The sequence below is a fragment of the Stegodyphus dumicola genome, chromosome 5, assembly GCF_044657685.1.
Source record: "Stegodyphus dumicola isolate Sdum_Otavi_A_Nest chromosome 5, ASM4465768v1".
Classification (NCBI taxonomy): domain Eukaryota; kingdom Metazoa; phylum Arthropoda; class Arachnida; order Araneae; family Eresidae; genus Stegodyphus; species Stegodyphus dumicola.
Genome location: NC_140772.1, coordinates 109,165,258 through 109,185,548, shown reverse-complemented (window position 1 = coordinate 109,185,548; position 20,291 = coordinate 109,165,258). Strand labels below are relative to the sequence as shown.

The 20,291-nt window shown below is 33.9% G+C and overlaps 1 protein-coding gene across 1 annotated transcript in view; it reads left to right on the top strand.

The window, feature by feature from the left end:
• The window catches only part of LOC118197425 (puratrophin-1-like), a gene marked incomplete at its 5' end in the record, with an annotated part of 530,248 nt that overhangs the window by 88,935 nt on the left and 421,022 nt on the right, over positions 1 to 20,291 (top strand). The window contains one exon of the mRNA XM_085817830.1: positions 14,090 to 14,125. Within this exon, the coding sequence (XP_085673956.1) occupies positions 14,090 to 14,125 (36 nt within the window). The remainder of the gene's footprint in view (positions 1 to 14,089; positions 14,126 to 20,291) is intronic.

The following is a 20,291-nucleotide window of genomic DNA, read 5'->3' as shown; positions in this document are numbered from 1 at the left end:
TCGAGTTGATTCCACGCTTGCTGTAATCTTTTATTCTTCTTGATATTTTCAATGAATTCAACTTCCCCAAATTTTGTCAAGCTATTCTTCAGTATTCAGAATTAAGCCACAATAATTTACTTGAGTTACCCTTGCATGAACTAGACTTAATGTATCCAAAAACTGTTTCTTGTAATATCAACGGTTGAGTTTCTGATTAGTATCTTCTTAATTTTAAAATCTCAAAGAACAATTCGGCCTGTTTATTTTGTCAGGAGTTTGAAAGTGGGTGTCCGCTAATTGAATGACAATGGGAATATTTTATGACTGCACGTCTAAACTCTTTGATGGGTTACATTGGTAATTTTAGAAATATCCAAACAGTTAACTGATCTTATCTGTTAAACCTTTATTCGAAATTTGTACATCTACTTGATAATAATTATTTCATTTATTCCGGATACGGATGTATAAATTCTTTCTTACTTCATATTTAACAAATTGGCAACTCTTTCTGTTGGAAAACAGGACATGCTGCTATTATCAAGAATGGCGCGAATTTGAATTCTTTTTTTCGTTCTGAATTACAAACATATACTATTGCATTCGCCAAATAGCATTTTTTTTTTCATCTTCGTATCAAAAGACAACTTGATTGATTTTGAGAACCATCTACACTTTTGTTTATAATGCCATCACTCGATTTTTCCGTTTTTGTTTTGTCTAACTGTTGATCGAAGACGCTGTTGCTGAGTGCGCGATGGATTCACGAAGATGGTTTTTTATGGCATTTGGGAACATCTAAATTTAGAATTATATTTTACGATTAAATAGTCCGTACTAAGACGTTTATACACAATTTACTGTTTCGTATCTTTGATTTGGATTTTATTTTTAAAATGAGTCACATTTATGTAGCGGATCATTATTATTTTTATCACACAAGTTTTAGTTTTTTATCACACAAGCACTTTAGGTTTTAACCATCAGAGCCCTCAATTTAACTCTTTTCTGACGGATGTTTCACTTTACTAGCATTACGATTAATGTTATCTAATAATTGACGTCATTTCTTTAAAAACAAAATTAATTCATCAAACGTAGGAACTTCTGTAGCATTGCGCGTTTCATAATTAGTTTCTGAAGGATAATATTTAATAACAGAATGTCCGTTCAATTATTTTTCTCATGCTTTAAAATATTCAAAGGCCTGACATTTTTATAACATTATCTATTACATTTCATACCCCCTTCGAGGATTCGAAAGTTAAATTGCGTAAATCCGTTATTGACTTTATATGCATCTCAATTAAGATTCTTTTATTTTCATACCTATCTTGAAGAGCTTTGAATAGAGAACTGAAAGTATCATCAACACTTTCAAGATTTTGTGCTTCATCAATTAATACAGACTTTACATAACAGAGCTTCTGATCTGATGTTAATTGAGTACTATTCGCAACTTACTTTTCGAACTTCAACTTAAAATTATTCCATTCGATATATTTACGAAAAAATTTAGGAAATATATTTACGAGAAAATTTAATTTTGGCAGATGTATACTACAATAATTTTCGTACTCAGAATGTACAATAGATGATAGAATTTCCATAATTCTTACCTCGAAAACTTCCGTTTTCTCTTCCATATCGTCGATGTCTTCATCGATGGATGCGACATCTTTTTTATCAACACTTTCGAAATATCTATTTCTCAAGTTCCTGATGTCCATTTGATTATTTTGAAGCGATCTATACTTTATTCGAATTTCATTTTTATTTACAGTATCACTATATTCCTTAACTACGTTTTGCTTTTAATGCTGTCTTACGTATGCCAGCATTTTATTCTCTACTCAGGCTTGAGGGACCAGTGTATTATGTCTCTATAATTCTAGACTAAAAGAGTGGATTGCATAATACAGAACTTTAACAACTTAATTAACGGCCTACACGTTACCTTAACCGAAACCAGTGGCCAAGTGACAGTTTCTTTTTCTCTATAATAGGTGGCGCTGTGTTCCAACTTAATATTGTCACGATTGATTTCTTTGAAATTTCCGTCGTTTGAAAAACTTTTCGCTATTGTCTGAATTGTTTAAAATTATCACAACTATCTGAACTGCCTGAAATTGCTAAATTTGCTTCAAAAATTGTCTAATTCTTTTTGTTCTTGAAATTGTCACAGTTTGTTTAAAAATTTCTCACGATTGTCACACTGAATCAAAATATTTGAGTCTTAAACTGTTATCACAGTTGAATCGCGTAGTGTTATGCCCATATTAAAAATTATATCTATGTTTATCAATATCGATTATATCGAAATAACGACCTTATATTAATTGCTTATCTTCTCAAGAAGGATCCATTCAGTTGTATCTCGTTATCATCGACGCAGCCGAATTCTTTTGCCTAAATCTGAACGAAATCGAACAAGTACGTATATTTTTAGAGTACGACAAGGGTGCAGGAAAGACGTACCGCCGCGTGCTCATGCACGCATTATCCTGCTCACATGCACGCATTATACTGGTGTCAACGCACCTGCACGAGGCGTTTAATCGCGAAGATTTAATCGCAGCTGCACCCTAAGCATTGCAGGGACACGGAGTCATTTATAATGGACAATGCTTTTCCTCAATTAGCGCGAGGAGTTAGTGGGTTGTTGCCACTACGGCTTTCGTAATTAGCAAGGATGTTTAACAGGAGAATGTTTATTAACTTTCCTTAGGAGTTAATGAGTTTGCTCTGGATTTGACATACATTAGTGTCTGTCTGGAGTTGTTTCAGCGAAATGGACATTAGAGTAGAAAGTGCTTAGTTCTTGTAATCCTACTGATTTTTATCCTTTGTTAATTTATCCAGAGTTTAAAATAACTTTTTTTAAATAAATAACAACAATGACAAATAACAATAAATAGTTTCTAATTTTGAGAATCGTTATACAATTAATGATTAATACTTTTATAAATTGTTTTAGTTATTCTCCTATTTATTTATTACTTTACTATTATTACTGCCACTAATAATAATTTTAATAATAATAATATTATCGCATAACTGCTAGTGTTACTTCTACTTATAATTACCAATATTATTTATTTACTATTACTAGTATTGCTACCATATTTTTACTTTGCTATTACTACTACTACTGCTACTTATAATTATAACAATAGTAGTAGTTTATGATAATAATAGTATACTATACTATTGCTATTACTAATTTTTCTATCAATAATAATATTACTATCGCTACTATTATTACGATTACTTTATTGCTTCTGCTATAATTACTGTTACTACTATTTTTACCCCACTATTACTTCAGTATTACTACTAATAATTATTATGACTACTACTATTCTAGCATTACATTACTGCCACTCAGTGCAGGATTTACATAAAAGCTACGCAAGCCTTTTTGAGGGCTTAAGGCCCCCCAAAAATTAATAATATAATATAAATATAGTATAAATATAGCTGTGATGACTTCATGGTTTAATAAGGCACCATTTAGCAAGACGAAACAAACATTTATTAAATATATAATTCAAAGCATAATATAATAGTTACTCAGAGCAGTACGTCGCTCCTACCGCGTAGTACAATCTACTACCTTCCTCTTCCGAGGCTAACATGCAACTCCTAATAAATACATTAACCCTTCTCGAAGAAGAGCTACCTGCGCCAAGCATGCTCTGTTGATCGCCAAACAGTCGCCAGATATCACACCCCCGTCGTAAGATTGTTGTTGATATTATTTACAAATCAATCAGCAATCTGGAAACTAAAATCTAGCAACTGTTTGCGATCAACGTGAAAAAGAAAAAAAAACTACATATACTTTTATACATTCTATCCTAATTTTCAAATCTCAATTACTATAGACATACCTCAATTTACTACATAAACATAGATAACACATTTTTATATATAAACATAGATAAATCATTTTTAACTTCACTTGTTCCGAACCTTATTATTATTGTAACAATTTATCAATTCTTAATTCAAAGAAACCAAGTTGATATTTTCTTTTTATAAACATGTTAAAATATACCCTAGTATTATTCCAATGATGACAGTAAAATTATTAAGTTTCTTATATATATATAAAATTATATTCTTAACATTCCTTTTAATTAATGATGCTGCAGCATGATTTAAATCCTTGGGAGACAAATATCTAAATTTACCACTTACCTCGAATATTTGTTATCCAATAATTTCTCTATCTATTTCAAATTACATAAACATCTTATTTGCACAAAATTGTAAAATGATTATGAAAAGCAAAGAAAACTATCTAATTATTAACTATACAAAATGTTCGTGAAGATAAACAGTAAATTAATGTTCAAAGTTCACAAGTGGGAAGTCTGGATAATGCATCCGCGTTTGACAGTTTTTTTCCAGGGCAATGTTCTATTTCGAGATTATATTTCTGCAAAGCTATGGCCCATCGTTGTAATTTGGACGATTGCGGAGCATTTCTCACTATAAAGGCTAGAGGATTATGATCAGTCACAATTTTCACCGATGAACCGAATATCCAAGGTTCAAACTTCTTCAATGCCCATACTATAGCTTCACGCTCTATAGTCGGCCAGCTCTGTTGAGGTTTCGATAATTTCTTGCTCGCGTAGCAGATGGGAAATTGCTTCTCTCCCCTTTGCTGTGACAAACATGCACCTATTCCGATTTGGGATGCATCAGAATGAATGACAAACGGATCCTGCAGTGTTGGGGTGATCAGCTCCGTTGACATCGCTAATCGTTCCTTCAGTTGTTGAAATGTTGACTCATGAATTTCTTTCCATTCGAGTATTTCCGGTTGTTTATTTTTCGTGAGTTCTGTGAGTGGGTAGGCGATCTCTGCATACCCTGGGATATAATCGCGAGAATAATTACATAGTCCTAACAGACTTTTAAGATCTCTTTTCGTTTTCGGCGTTTCCAGCTTCTTGATTGCCTCTATTTTCTCGGGATCTGGTTGATGTTTTCCTGATCCAATGATGTGTCCTAAATATTTAATTTGAGGATTTGCAAACGAACATTTCTTCGAATTGATAGTAAATCCAAGTGACTCTAGTTTGGTAAAAACTTTATCCAGATGTCGGAGATGAGTGTCGAAATCCGTGGAAAATATAGCTATGTCATCAATATAGGCTCTTGAAAATTGTTGAAATTCTTTCAGCGCGTTATTCATTACTCTCTGAAAAGTTGCTGCTGCGTTCCTTAATCCAAAGGGTAGCACTTTAAACTGATATTGACCTCGATGAGTTTTGAACGATGTCTTTACTTTGTTCCTCCATGGGAATTGCCCAATATCCTTTCAGCAAATCTAAAGTTGTTATGACGTTGGCTCTTCCTATACTGTACATTAAATCAATGGCATTTTGCATAGGAAAGTCATCTGGCTTCGTCACTGCATTCAAAGCTCGATAATCTAAGCACAATCTGATATCTCCATTTTTTTTGCTTACACAAACTACTGGATGAGCTATTTCTGCATTACTTTCTTCTATTAGTCCCGATTTCAATAATTCTTCTACTTCTTCATCGACCTTGGGTTTCAATGCTTCAGGAATCCTATAAATGTAAGGTTTCTTCCTCTCCATATTGGGTATTAATCTAATTTTATGAGCTTCAACTTTAGCTATTTTCAGCTTTCCGGTGAATAGTGCTCGGTGTTTGTTGATAAGAGCTATCAATTTTCTTCTCTGCTGCGGATTCAAATTTTCTAAATTCAGATTTGCATCTATTTTAAAATCTTCCAGGGGTTCGAGAGATCTTTTCCTGGTAAAGTTATAATTTCTCCAAATTCTTCTTCATTTTCAAATATCACTCCAACTGCATTGACACTAGCTTGGAATTTTCTAATTTTATTTGCATGAACATGTTTGATCTTTCCATCAGGTAGTTTTACTTTATAGGAATGAGGTGGGCAATGATTCACGATTTCTCCTGGACCAGTCCATCGTGCATAGAGTTTGTTATTTGAATCTGGTATGAGTAAATAAACTTGTTCTTCGATTTTGAAATTTTTTGGTATTGATCTCCGATTAAAGCACTCAGCATATTTTTGTTGTTTATCACTTGAAATTAAATTGGCTTGTTCGGCTGCTTGTTCTAACCTTATTTTTAAAAGTTGTAAGTAATCCACTGCCGATTCACTTAGATTAGGTGGTATAGGTATTTCTCCTGACCATGAAGACTTCAGTACTGCTAAAGGACCTCTTGGTTGTCTTCCATACATCAGCTGAAATGGTGAGACACCCGTGGTGCAGTTTGGTACTTCTCTGTATGCAAAGAGCAGGTATGGGATGTGCTTATCCCAATTCGAAGGATCAGTCCTGATGACATGATGTAACATTTGCTTGAAGGACTTGTTCCATCTTTCTACTAATCCATTTGAAGCACTGTAAGCAGGTGTAGAGAACCTAGGGTGAGAACCTAGTCTTTTCTGGAATTCTTTAGTTAATTTTGAAACGAAGTTACTTCCGTTGTCACTAGCTATTGAATTAGGGATTCCTGTTCTCATGAAAATCTCCAAAAGCGCGTCGCAAGTGGCTTTTGCTGTCAAGCTTCTCAGTGGAATGGCTTCTGGCCATCGGGAATGTTGATCTACCAGACATAACACATATTTATGTTTCCTAGCAGAGGAAGGTTCAATAGGTCCAATAATGTCGATGTTAACTGTTTCGAAAGGTAATCCTGGCCTTCTGACCGGTGTGATGGGAATCTTGTCAGATCGCTTTTCTGGACTTTTCAACTGACAATCTTTGCACGTTTTACAAAAGGTTTCAACATCTTGTGCTAATCCAGGCCAATAAAATGAATATCGTATTCGCTCCTTTGTTTTTCTTATCCCAAGATGTGCACCGAAAATGGAACTATGTGCTAATTCCAACACTTGTGCTCTTCTACTAAGTGGAAGCACTAACTGAAAAACATTCTGTCCTAATATTTTTTCTTGGTGATGTAAAAGATGATCAATAAATAAATAATTTCCTTTTTTTTCTATTGCTAGCTTCCATGCTTCTCTCAGCGAGGGACAGTTAACTTGCTCTTCGCGTAGGCGTTCAGCAGACGATAAGTCTGTGTTTACATAAACACTCGCCTTCTTTCCTTCCTCCTCTTCGTTTTTCTCCTCCATAAGCATTAGCGGGGGGGAATCGACGCTGTCGTTTGACTGTGCATTGGCGAATAAAGTTTGTAAGTTTTCGCTTCCGTAATTATTTCTTTCTGCGTTTGGTTCTTCTGCCGCAGGATTAATCAACAGTTCGTATATTTCTGGAGTTATTAGGCAAGGCACATTTAGCTTATCAGTCACTGCAATTAATGTATCCACAAAATTAAATATATTGCTTCCATGATCTTTATGGTAAATAGGTACACGGCAAACTTTTGCTTCAATTGGTTGTCCGAAAGCAGGTGTTAGCAATATTTTACCTCCTTCTCTCTCCTCTAAATTTGGAATGAGCGATGAATGTACGATCGTTATCTGCGTTCCAGAGCCTACGATAGCTTCGATTTTCTCAGAGTTAATAAAAATATCTACTTTTTGCAGTGGTTGAACGATGCGTTCTGCGAATTCAGATCGTAGATGGGATGAGTCTACTTTAGCTACGATGGCTTCTTCTTTTGATGTTCTGTTTGAATTTTTTTGAGTTTTGGAATCATCCTTTCCCTTCGTATTTACTGCAGTTTCGTTCTTTCTTCGTTCCAAGCAAAAGCTTGGACAATCTCTCGCGATGTGTTGATAATTTCCACAAATATAACATTCTTTTCTTCTCGCGTGAAATCTTTCGTGTTTTGGATATTCTTTTCTCATGGGTGGTGGAATATATTTGTCGTGTGCACATGTTGTATCCAGGAATCTCGGTGATCGCTTAATTCCATTTCGAACTTCGTCGAAAGATTTTCCTTTGGCCGTGAAATAAATATCACATTCTGTAGCTAATTCTTGAGGCTTCAGCCATTTATTTCCTTGGCGTATTGCGACGTGTGCAGCTGTTTCTTCATCTAATGCTTGGAATAATTTATCGGAAATAATTAACTCCTTGAGTGTTTCGAAATCCTTTACTTCTCTTGACTTGCAGTAATAGTCCCATGTAGCTGTTATTCTTGAAGCGAACTGGATATGCGTTTCGCCGGAATAACGTTTAGTTTTTCTGAAGTTTTCTAAACAGGTTTGAGGAGTAGGTTGATATTCCTTCAGAACAAGAGTTTTCACTTTTTCGTAATTTTGCAGATCTTCCTCCTTTATATAAACAAGAACATTTGAAGCTTTTTCTCCAATTAATTTCAATAATATTTCTGATTTGTATTCTTCAGGAACCTTCTTGTGCTTAAATGCTCTTTCGATAGAATCGAAAAATATATTCCATTCTTCTGCTCTCTTCGGTACTGGTATAGTCAGTGTTTCTACTCCTTTGATCAGCTTGTCCAGGGAAATTTCGGTTTCTCGTTCTGTGTTTTGTATTAAAGGTGTTGGACTTCTACTTCCTTCATTTTGAGTTGCTCGAATCTTCGCTAGTTCTATTTCGTGTTCTCTTTCTGTTCTTATTCTTTCTTCTTCCATTTGCATTCTTTCCATTTCTTCTTTTCTTTTTCTATTCTCCACTGTAGTAATCAGAATTTCTTTCACGAAATCAGCATCTTCGATGTATTCCTTGCTATTCTGGAGTTTGTGTTTCAGTTCTACCAGCTTCAAATCTGGGGATGCTTCTTCGCCAATTTCCAATAGAACTGTTACTAAATCCTCTTTCTTTGCGTTTTTGAACATTTTCTTCTATTTTCCTTTAGAATCAAGCCTTTCAAACTCTCGATTAAATAATTCTCACGTTTTTACTCTCTTTTGCATATGAACACTTCTTTCGTTAGTTAGGCTTAACTTTACGCCTCTTCCGTTTTCAACGCTCTAAGCTTCTAACCTCTCTGGTTTTCTCGAAAGAGAGCGTGTTGTGATGACTTCATGGTTTAATAAGGCACCATTTAGCAAGACGAAACAAACATTTATTAAATATATAATTCAAAGCATAATATAATAGTTACTCAGAGCAGTACGTCGCTCCTACCGCATAGTACAATCTACTACCTTCCTCTTCCGAGGCTAACATGCAACTCCTAATAAATACATTAACCCTTCTCGAAGAAGAGCTACCTGCGCCAAGCATGCTCTGTTGATCGCCAAACAGTCGCCAGATATCACAATAGCATAACAGATTTATAAAGGGCCCTATATCTCAAATAGCTTAGGGCCTTAAATCGAGTCTAAATCCGGCTCTGCTGCCACTCCAGCTACTACTATAATTATTTCGAGACTATACGAATGCCTAGCATGCACGAGAACTAACTGTTTTGTGAATAACCGCAATTTTATTGCCTTTCTTTAACCTTTTCGCGACGGCGCACCTTTGTTTAAAACGCTCGTGCGGGACGAAAGAGAATCGAAGGCAGTCACCGTACAGGACGGAGGTTTTGCATCGTTAAGCCTAATTTTATAACAAAAATCAGAAAAACAAAAGTTTCGCTTCTAGCATCGTAATTTTTGGTATCATTTTAGATTATTACTTGAGCTCTTATATATGTTAAAATTAGCCCTTAAAACATTTATTTCTTTATTTTACATGGAAATATACTTAAAAAATTGCTTATCTTCCATAATACTTTTCGGAAGAGCTATTCAAATTATTCTAAAGTTTTAATTGATAAAATCCATCAATAAAGTTTAATATACTAGGGTATTCTTCCTCTGATAAATAGCGCCTCCTTCCCGTCATAATAGACTGGAGGTGAGGCTTTCCTAAATAAAAAAAGAAGGAACGGAAATATATCTGAAGGCAATGCAAAACGTAAAAAAACTCCGCACAGTAACCCTAAAAGACCGTACAAAGTAGAGGAAAAAAAATAGAATAAAAAAGGAATTGGATATAAATCAGATACGAGAATGTTTTCATTAGCACGCAGCGATTTAAAGAGCCCTGCGTTTGTTTACATTACGATTTCCCCCCTCCCCAGCCACAGCTGACAAGCAAAATACCAAAAACAGCCAGAATATAAACAATCTGAAGGTCAGAATACTAAAACTACGTTCAGTTTAAATGTAATGGACACAGAGTGCCATCTAGTGGCTATTAAAAATTGTTTCAGCTTAAAATGCATATCTGCACTGCCCGTTCACTTGGCCAGTTCTCCAGGAGTGCACGGGTGAACCGCCCGGGCCTCACATGCGTCCGTACGAAATGCATATATGATTCGCCCGTCGCGAAGAGGTTAAAGCAAAGCAAACGCCGCGCTTCAAGGAATAATAGCTTTATACGAAAAATAAACTGCAGTTGAACTTGTCCAGTCTGTTAAAGATTTTGTAGGGAAGATGCCATCAGTAATTGTTGATACTTATAGATAACTCTACGATTACTGACTGGCATAGTTTGTCTACAGCGGAAAAGTGTTTTCAAACTGAATTTGTTTTGTGAACTGACGAATATGGTCAGACGTCTTATTCTGATATTGCATTTGATTCTATTTTTGAACATTCTACTGTTGATAAGAGTATACAAATTGACATAATTGGACGAAAAGATAAGATACAACTGGATCTTTTATCAAATCATTCCCTCTCTTCTTCAATGCTTCCGGTAACATCCAGAAAAAGAATTTCTATTATTAAGCAATCTTCAGAAACCACTCCTGGTGATGTTTTATTACTATCTTCCAGAGATTCTTCTAATTCACCTGCAATTATTCGTCAACAACTGACCACTATTGTTGATCCATTGAAATTAGGCATTGGATTAAACATCTGCGTGTTACTAAGGGTAATGAACTTTTGATTAGTTGTGTGAATTCTGAACAACAAGCCAAACTGAAATCTACTATTACTTCTAGTAATGAGGCTAAAAATTTTAAACTTCGTGAACCTCGATCACCAGTGGATACTATTGTCATCTTCGGAGTGCCAGTGCTACTTTAGCGACTATTCGAACTTTTTTCTCTTCGCATTTGTCTTCAGAGCTGCATCAACCATTGCGACTGATTGCAAAGTTTTCCTGGTAAAATCAGCGATTCTGGTACCAAGAACTTTGTTTTAATAATTAGCAGGCTAGATCTTGCAGCGTTTGGCTAGGAGGTCGGATATATATTGTATTTAATACCTGTCCTTTTCGCAAGGATTATCGAATAATACGATGTTACGGATGCGAAGCCTTTGGTCATCATATCAAACAGTAAGCTAATATCAAACAATGCAGCTAAACTTTCTTGTGCACATTGTGCTCAATCTCATATAATCGACAACTGTCCGGAGGACCCTGCTTGTATAAATTGTCTCCATTACGATGAAAAATATGATACTTCTCACAATACTGGCACTATGCTAACTCACGCACTTGTCCTATTTTCCGCCAAGAATTAAATTCTTTCATAAAATCCCAAATAGTTAATTAATAGATTTACTTAACTTACTGATCTGTATATTTCATATAATTTGAACACGAATTCATTTTGTAAAATTAAGCTGCTTACATTGTCTTATAGAATTGTCTTGCATTGTCTATAGAATATACAGATTTAGTTTGTCCTCATTTGTAATATTCTGGCATAATAATGAAAGGTAGTCCATGTTTGCATATAATTTCAATATACTGTCTTAGAATTGTGTATTGAATAGTTTACTAAATAACTTTAACTATCTAATATTTCTTATTGAATTTTGTTTATCTCCAAGAGAATTTTTATAAATTTTATAGTCTACATAGTCATGGATTACCATGTTTGATACCTGAGTTTTAATTCGTTACTTTGCCTGTTATAGATAGAGATCTAACTTATAATGAGCAAATAAATACTAGAATCTGTAAATTATACAATAACTGCGATAAACGTTAGTGATACAGCAATCGTAGACACATGACTTGCCTTATTATAGATACTATTATTTGACTACTAAACTGTAGCGAATTTATTTATCTCTCAATGTCATATATATATGTTTTCTCACTATTCTTATTGTTATTTACTTTTCATATATTATTTAGTCAAGCTCTTTCCCTTCCTCTTTCATAATTTCTTCTTCTATATATATGTATATGTATACTCCCTTCAAACATTAAATGTTGCAATATGCTGAACGCAATGCGTAGCATACAAAACCATTGTGAATAATGTAAAAGCTCAAAGAAGCACGAATTTGTGCACCATGTAATGTTGTATATAACATAATTGTGTGTAATCTGAAATGCTAGAAATTATCACTGCGGATAATAAATGTAATAGTCTTACAAAGCATGTACTTGTGCACCATGTAATATTTTATGTAATTTAACAGTATGTAACCTGCAACGCTTGAATCGGAAAATGTGTGTCTGCCGGTAGCTTCTTCCCCCCCCCCCAGTCGAGATGACAATTAATTCGTTAGGAATAATATTGTGATAGACTTACGCCGGGTGTCATATTGACGACAAGAAGTAATGAGAAGTTCCTTTTTGAGAAGTTGTTCTATTAAGAAGCATTTTCATTTCGAAGCGACTTTTTCGAAGCGGGTTTTTGCTACACATGGCGGATAAATTTCCTATTTGAGCTACGAATATTAAGGAGGGAGGTGTAGATCTAATCTGCAACATGAAACTTGACTGTGACTCATACTTAACTGCCTAGAGATATATACTTTTCTATATGAGGTCACAATTGGTGACTCGTCACGTTAGATAAGACCTTGTGCGACGCGGGAGTTAACCTACACGCAAGGGCATTGGCTGTGACCAGGTGGAATGACCACTTCGTTGTAAATACACTATATATCAATGGAGTGACGGTTAGTGATCTGGCCTTCTGTTTACCATATATTCAGAACGCACGACACCATTTGCGGGGAGGTGGGAATTCTTCTAGTAAATATATCAGCACCTCGAAGAAAGTTGCTTTCAAGTTCTAAACTGAACTTCATAAGGATGCAGGCACCTTTATGCACGTAGGTTTGTTGATGGCAATCTACGTGGTGAAAATTGGACTTGATAAAGCTGCCAGGAACCTCTTATATCCTCACGTCTTTCGAAATCTGGGTTTTTTATTCACCATTCTTTTCCTTCGTTCCTCCGATGTCCGTCTAGGGAACTGCGGCCAACATTCATTTATGTGAGGTGCTCCTGGGGCTTTACAAGATAACTGAGCCAGAGAGCGACGTGCCTGGCTCAGTTATTGTCAGATATCTTCACAATATCTGTCAGATATTTTATGTTAATATTGCTTCGCATTTTTACTGGAATTTAGTTTTCTTTTAGAGGAATAATATAGTAATAGTTACCTGTAATTTACCTACGACTACTTTTCATTTGTTACGTTCCTACCATAACCGCGATCTCTGGAAATTATATGGCTCGAAATTTTTCTCTCTGGATTTTCTGGTGATGAAATAAGCTAAAAAAGGGCAATAATTAACAGTTAAGCAATTTATAATTAATAGTTTAATTATACTTAGCTAATATTCGGTGCCACAATTAATAGTTAATCATTTGAAGAATTGTTAAAAAATGAATAGTTTTGAGACAGTTAAAATTAAGTAATTAATAGTTAATTGTTATTTAATAGTTAAATTGTTATTATCTATAGTTAGATGAATAGGTTTTTCAGTACATAATTAATAGCTAACCATTTTCAGGATCATTAGAAAATAAATAATTCCCATATAGTTACGGTTAAATAATTGTAATTAATAGTTTGATAATATTTAAGTAGCTAATAGTTAAATTTAAAAATCGATTGTTTAATCTGTACGCAATTGCTAGCTAGTCATCTGGAGAATCATTAGAAAATGAATTGTCTTGAGAGTTACAGTTTGATAGTTAATAGTCAATACGGCATTAACTCATATGTACGAAGCCGTCTGAAAGTTATTTTTCCTCTTCCAACAAAACAATTAAAAAAAAAGCACAATTATCTTATTTGTGAAGCTTTATTATATTTTTGCCAATACATGATATATATCCTCAATAGTTCGCCAATTAAATTATTGCTGTGCCAATTTTATTGAAATTATTTCATTATGTGCAGCGTTTATTTGTGAATTTAAAAATGTTCTAATAGAAAATATTATCTGTTTCAGGATGAGAGTCAACAAAGACAGCCTGTGATTATTTATGTAAGTTCATGTTTGAATTTCAAAAACTGAATTTTTACTACCAAACGATAATTAGCAGCATTCACTGTCATATCTTAACTCACTTTTAATTAAATGTTGTCTGCCTTATTATATAGGCAGAATTTTCTGTGCAATTAATCATTTGCACAGAAACATTCAGTCTGATATGATTTAATTCAATTTTTCAGCAGAGTTCACATAGTGAACATCTGCTGTTCGTATTCGAGAGCAGAAAAATTTGTCAAACAGTTGTGCTAATTTCAAACAATATTAACAGTTTTTTTTTTCAAACATATTGCGACAATTTCAAAGAATCGTAACAATGTTTTTCAAACAAATTGTAACAATTTCAGGAAATTCAAAGAATTGTCGCAAATTTAAACAAATCAAACAGTTGTGACCAGTTTTTCAAAGTAAATTGCGACACAGCTTCAAAGAATTTAAAGCAGTTGTGACAACTTTTTAAAACAAATTCGTCAAACAATTTTAAGTTCAAATAATGAGAATTTTTTCAAACGAATTGGGACAATTTGAAACAATTCGAACAGTTCTGACTGGCGTTTCAAACAAATTACGACAGTTTCATAAAAATCAAACTGTTGTATCAATTTATAAAAAAAATAGTGGCGACTTTTAAAACAAACTGACAGTTTTAAATAATTGTGACAGTTTCAAAAAGTTCAAACAATTATAAGATTTTGTTTCGAGTAAATGGTGACAGTTTTAACAATAATGACAATTTTAAACAATTCAAAGAATTGTGACATATTCTTCAAACAAATTGTGACAATTTCAGTCAATTTAAACAATTCTGACGATATTTTCGAATGAATTGCAAGAATTTCAAGTAATTCAAACAACTGCGACAATTTTTTGAACGAATTGTGAGAATTTCAAACAACTGTGACAATTTTTTTCAAACAAATTAAAAATTTTTGCAGAGCTCTGACAATTTTCAAACAAGTTGTTCTTCTAAACATGTAATGGATAGATTTCTGATGAGAGCTTAGCAAGTTAGGCCTGAAAAAGTGTAATCGAAATCTGATTTTATGTGCATGACAATGCACCGGCACATAATTCCATTTTCCTCAGCAGTTTGTAGTGAAGAAAAGTGTCCTGCTTCCCTTTCCGCCTTCCTTTTTCATTGGATTTTGGCATGTGCACACTATTCCTTTCTCTAAAGTTAAAGTCTCGCCTCAAAGATTTTTTAGCAACAATGAAGAAACTCAGATTCATTTTCGATATACACTTTCGATTTTTTTTGCAAAATGAATTCTAAAACTCGTGAGACGCAGAGACGCATTGTCCATAAAATCGTTTTTGAAACGATCTTGACTGTTGAATTAAAATTCATCAGTACAAAAAATAAACATGTATTTTTTTTTTTTTTTTTTTTTTTTTTTGGGTGGGTAATGTTAACTGTTTGTTCATGCAATTGCAATCTTCGCTGAATTTGCAATTGATACTCATGTGGTAAGATTTAATATGATTTCTTGCCAGTTGCATTAAGTCAGTTTGCATTTGATAGAAATACGTTTTAGTTAGATTAGTCCTAAATGGATTTAAATTTGGTGAGAATTAGTTTCAGTTAATTTAGTCCAGTATGAATTTCCATTTTCTAGGATAGCATTTGCATTTCAATTAAATTAGTTAGCTATGAATTTGCATTTGCTATAGCATTTGAATTTCAGTTAAATTAGACCGGTATGAATTTGCATTTGATAGTTTCAGTTAATTAGTCAGATATGAATTTAATTTAATAGGAATTAGTTTCAGTTACATCAGACCTGTATAAATTTGCATTTGATTAGTTTGATATTAATTAGCTTCAGTTACTTCAGACCTGTATGAATTGGCATTTGATAGGAATTAGTTTCAGTTAAATTAGTCCTGCATGAATTTGTATTTCATAGGAATTAGTTTCCGTTGCATCAATTCTGTTTGAATTTGAAATTGGTACCAAATAATTTTAGCAACACTAGTCATTTATGAATTTATAACTGCCGTGGAATTTTTTTTTTTTTTGAATTATATCAGGCCTTTATGAATCTTAGTGACAAAGTTTAAGCAAAATCTTGTGCAGTTTCCAGTCGCTTGGTGGTGGCAGTTGCAGTAGAAATTATGACCATCGCTGTGACTGTAATCATTTCTTGCATCGGGTATTTGTTGCGAATGCACGATTCCCAGAAATGCAAAAACCGGGTCAGAAGATGGTTTTAGGGTTGGAAGTCACTCATCGCCGCCCACCACCACCATAGCAATCCCTTGTTTTATGCCTCTGTAGGCAGACGACTTTTTCCGCGGACGAGAAGGCGTATACCTTTATTCGTTTCTCATTTCGAAAAAATAGGAACTGAACGGCTTCCCACGAAAGCGTTTTAATTTCAATGATAATGTTTTTTTTTTTCCTTACCCTTTCCCTCGGTGGCAGCAGCTGCCGAATCTTTAAAAATAGGTTCCCTTTTTTTACTTTTGTTATTATTATTATTATTATTGTTTTTCTTTCGAAGTAGCTTTATTTAGTCTAGAGCATATAAAACAATGGAGATGTTGGAACGAGAGCGATTTTTTTCGAAGCACTTGTTTTAAACAATTAGAGTGCTGATTGGTTGCAATCTATCTTGTAAAGAAAACTCGAATGTTAAACAGCGGGGCGGAAATTGGGATACTTTTTCTTCCCTCCTTCTCTCTTTAATTTTTCTTTTTTTTTTTTCTCTCTCTTTGACTTCTTTGGCCGTGGAAAAAAAAAATTCAAGCTTAAATTAAAAATTTGGTTGCGTTAAATTTAGATGGATATGAATTTTGGGTGATGTAACGAAATTGGGGCTCTATAAATAGTGAATATTTATTTATTTATTTATTTATTGAGGAGGAGGTTGAGGGGAGGGAGTCTGTATTTGTTTGCTTGTTTTATTCGCGACACATTATTCACTTCGTGCCATTACGGTATAGTTAGCAATATAGGTCAACCCCCGATTTACGTGAATTTACGAAGTTAGCGATGTACTGTGTACTGAAGATTTATGTGGAAGACGATTACGTCATTCCCGATTTATGTGAATTTATGAAGTTAGCAATGTGTAATTTAAAGTTACCAATTTGTACTGGCGATTTACGCAAAGAACAAAAGCGCCATTTAACTTAATAATTGTTAGTAATTTGTTATTATATTGTTAGCCCAGAAGAGGTGTTAGTCTCAAAACGGCATTTTGCGTCGAATCATTTTAAATGTCCGAATTACTTTTCAAATTGTTGCCACCAAATATTATCGCCCTATATTATATTTAGAGAAATTAAATAATGAAGAATCTATATGAATGTGTGTATGATTCTCACATTGTGAAATAACGACCGTACGTAGAGTCACCAAATTTTGAGTAACGTATTTCTCCACCCGAACATGAGCATCTGGAAGCCAGAATTTAAAATTTTGAATTTGTTTTATTGTCTATTCTATATTTTGTGAAACTTTAACGCATTTTTTATTTAAAAATTCAGCAGTTTCAAAACGAGCAGTGGTAACACTGTAGGGAATAAAACATTTTTATCTCCAGCGCGTGGAATTGTCTATCGGAAATTCTAAAGCTGTGCTGTTTTTAAATATTTTTATCACGATGTGGCGTTAGCGCAAATGCTATCGAAACGTGTATGTGTCTGTAAATGGGGAAAAAAAAAAAAAAAAAAAAAACCCTGTTTGGGGGTAATATGAAATCTGAAAGCTTTAGAATATATAATTTTATTAAATTGTTGTACTTGTCTTTGTTAGTAAATCTGTTATCCATTTTAAAATTTTTTGTAGCTCGTTCTCTGAGCACATTGTAATATAGATCAAGCAAAATATATTCTAAGAAATATAAAGCCATGCAAAGCATATATTCAGTTATATAAACATATTCAGACAAGTATAAGTCAAAACAATGTATATATTTAAATATATATATCTCAAGACAAGTATATATTCAAATATGCATAAGTATCTTAGTATACGAAATATACCTAAAGCAAAACATTTTATCAAACTTTGCATACGTGTATCTTCACTTTTAAATAAAATTTAATCAAAATTAAACCGAAAGCAGAGCACTAAGTTCTTCCATAACAAAAATTTAAATAATGAACCATTATAAAAGAATTGAAATTTCTGTTTTTCATGGAATTACGAATTTCGAAACGCGATTTCATCAAAGCAAAATCGAATCAATTTCACCTAATGAGTAAATTCAGTTTCAATCACTGAATATAATTTCTTACATTCCATGCAATTCAAATAAATAAGTAAAATCGAAACAGTTAAGCAGCAGATTATAGAAAGTTTCTTTAATAACAATAGAAGCCGCCATGAAAAACAAAAAAGATGATTTTTAGACGACAGGTATCAAAACATTCGAAGGTATGAATTCTAATCTACGTCGGTATTCATTATATTGCTAAGAAACTTCCGGAATCGACTGTTTAGTTTGATTTCAGCACTACTCAGCTCAACTTAGAGGCAGAAACGTTTGCCGCCGTTGTAAGCAATTATTGCTTTTGTAAAATAAAATAAATATCTGTAGTATTTTAAGAGCAATGCAGTTCAATTACACAATAACACTGTTTGTGGATGGCCAGTGGGTTAACATGTGATGTCAGAAGGAGAATCTTTAATTCCGCATGCAGAAAAATCTGATACTTTGCCCTCGTGGCCATGTACTCTTTTGGTTTCGAAGTGTAGCTTTAGATAGTTGCGGGGTTCGGACGGTACCCAATTAGTCTACCCGTATGCAAGCTGCCGGGTGTCCGGACCTTTTTTCACCTATCACCTGTTTCGGATGGCAACTTTTAAAACTAGTGTTACGAAATATCCAGCCGCGACAAGGTATCTTTCCCGCAAAGCAGATTTAAGGCGGCAAGGGAAGGCAGGGTTGCCACATTTAGCGACAAAATTGGTGATATGCCATAGACGGATGGAGAACCTTCTAGAACGACTTCTTACCAATTTGGACCAGAAGTTTTATAAACCCTGCTGGTACGCGGAGTGCATCGAGTTGACAATCAGTCAATCAGTGCACAGTTAAGAGTCAGTGAGAGAGTGTCTTGTAGTCTAGTGCCGAGTTGGTCGTCGAGTGCATCGACTCTTAGTGTATTGCGAGTTAGTGCACCATCTAGTTTTATCTTAGAATGTGTTGAGCTCCGAGAACGGCCGAACCGAGTCGGGAGCTGTACTCTAGGATATCGTCGAGTGCATCGCAAATTGTAGAGTAGACACTCTTGAGAGTACGTAAGGTTCCGGGAACGACCGAGCAGAGTCGGGAGCTGTACTCTGGTGCTTTGCTGTGAAGCTGTCTCCACCGTGATAGCCTGATAGTTTGGAGGCTGTGTCGCTGATTGTTTCAGTATGTTTATAGTAGTTCTTCCACGACTGTAAAGGTGCTTTTTGAGCTGTCTTGAATAATACTGACTAATAAATTGTGTTTTAATACTCCATCAAGTGTCGTCGTTATTTACTCCTAATTCACGAACCCTTACAAAACGAAGAAAAACATAACAATAGTTAATGGTACTTTAGCAAAAGTTTAATAATAATGAGGCAGTTTATAGTCAGAAGTTACACAGTTGTTAGTTATAGTTAGACTATTAATAGTTAATATTTTAATCAGTAGAGAATTAATAGTTTGCTATTCTGAGAATCATTACACGGTGAATAATTTTGAGACAATTCATGATGAATAGTTTAAAAACAGTTACTAGTTTGATAGTAATTAATAGATAGCATTTATAGTTAGACGATTAATAGTTTAATCGGTTGATAGTTAATATAAATAATTAGTAGTTTAAGCAGCAGGTAATGGATACTTCTTAATTTTGAGAATCTTTAGAGAATGAATAATTTTGTTACATTTAATAGCTATACATCTAATAGAAAACAGGTTAAAAACAGTAAATGATTAATAGTTTAATAATTGTTAATATTTAGATAATTAATAGCTAATAGTTTGATCAGTGGACAATTAAACATTAGCAATTTTGAGAAAATTACACGATTAATAGTTAATAATTTAATTATTAGACAATAAATTGTTTTAGCTACGAAAATCATTATATAGTCAACAGTTTTAAGATAGTTAATAGTTAGGCAAGTCGTAGTGTATAGTTTAATAATAATTAGTGGATAGTTAATGTTTACAGT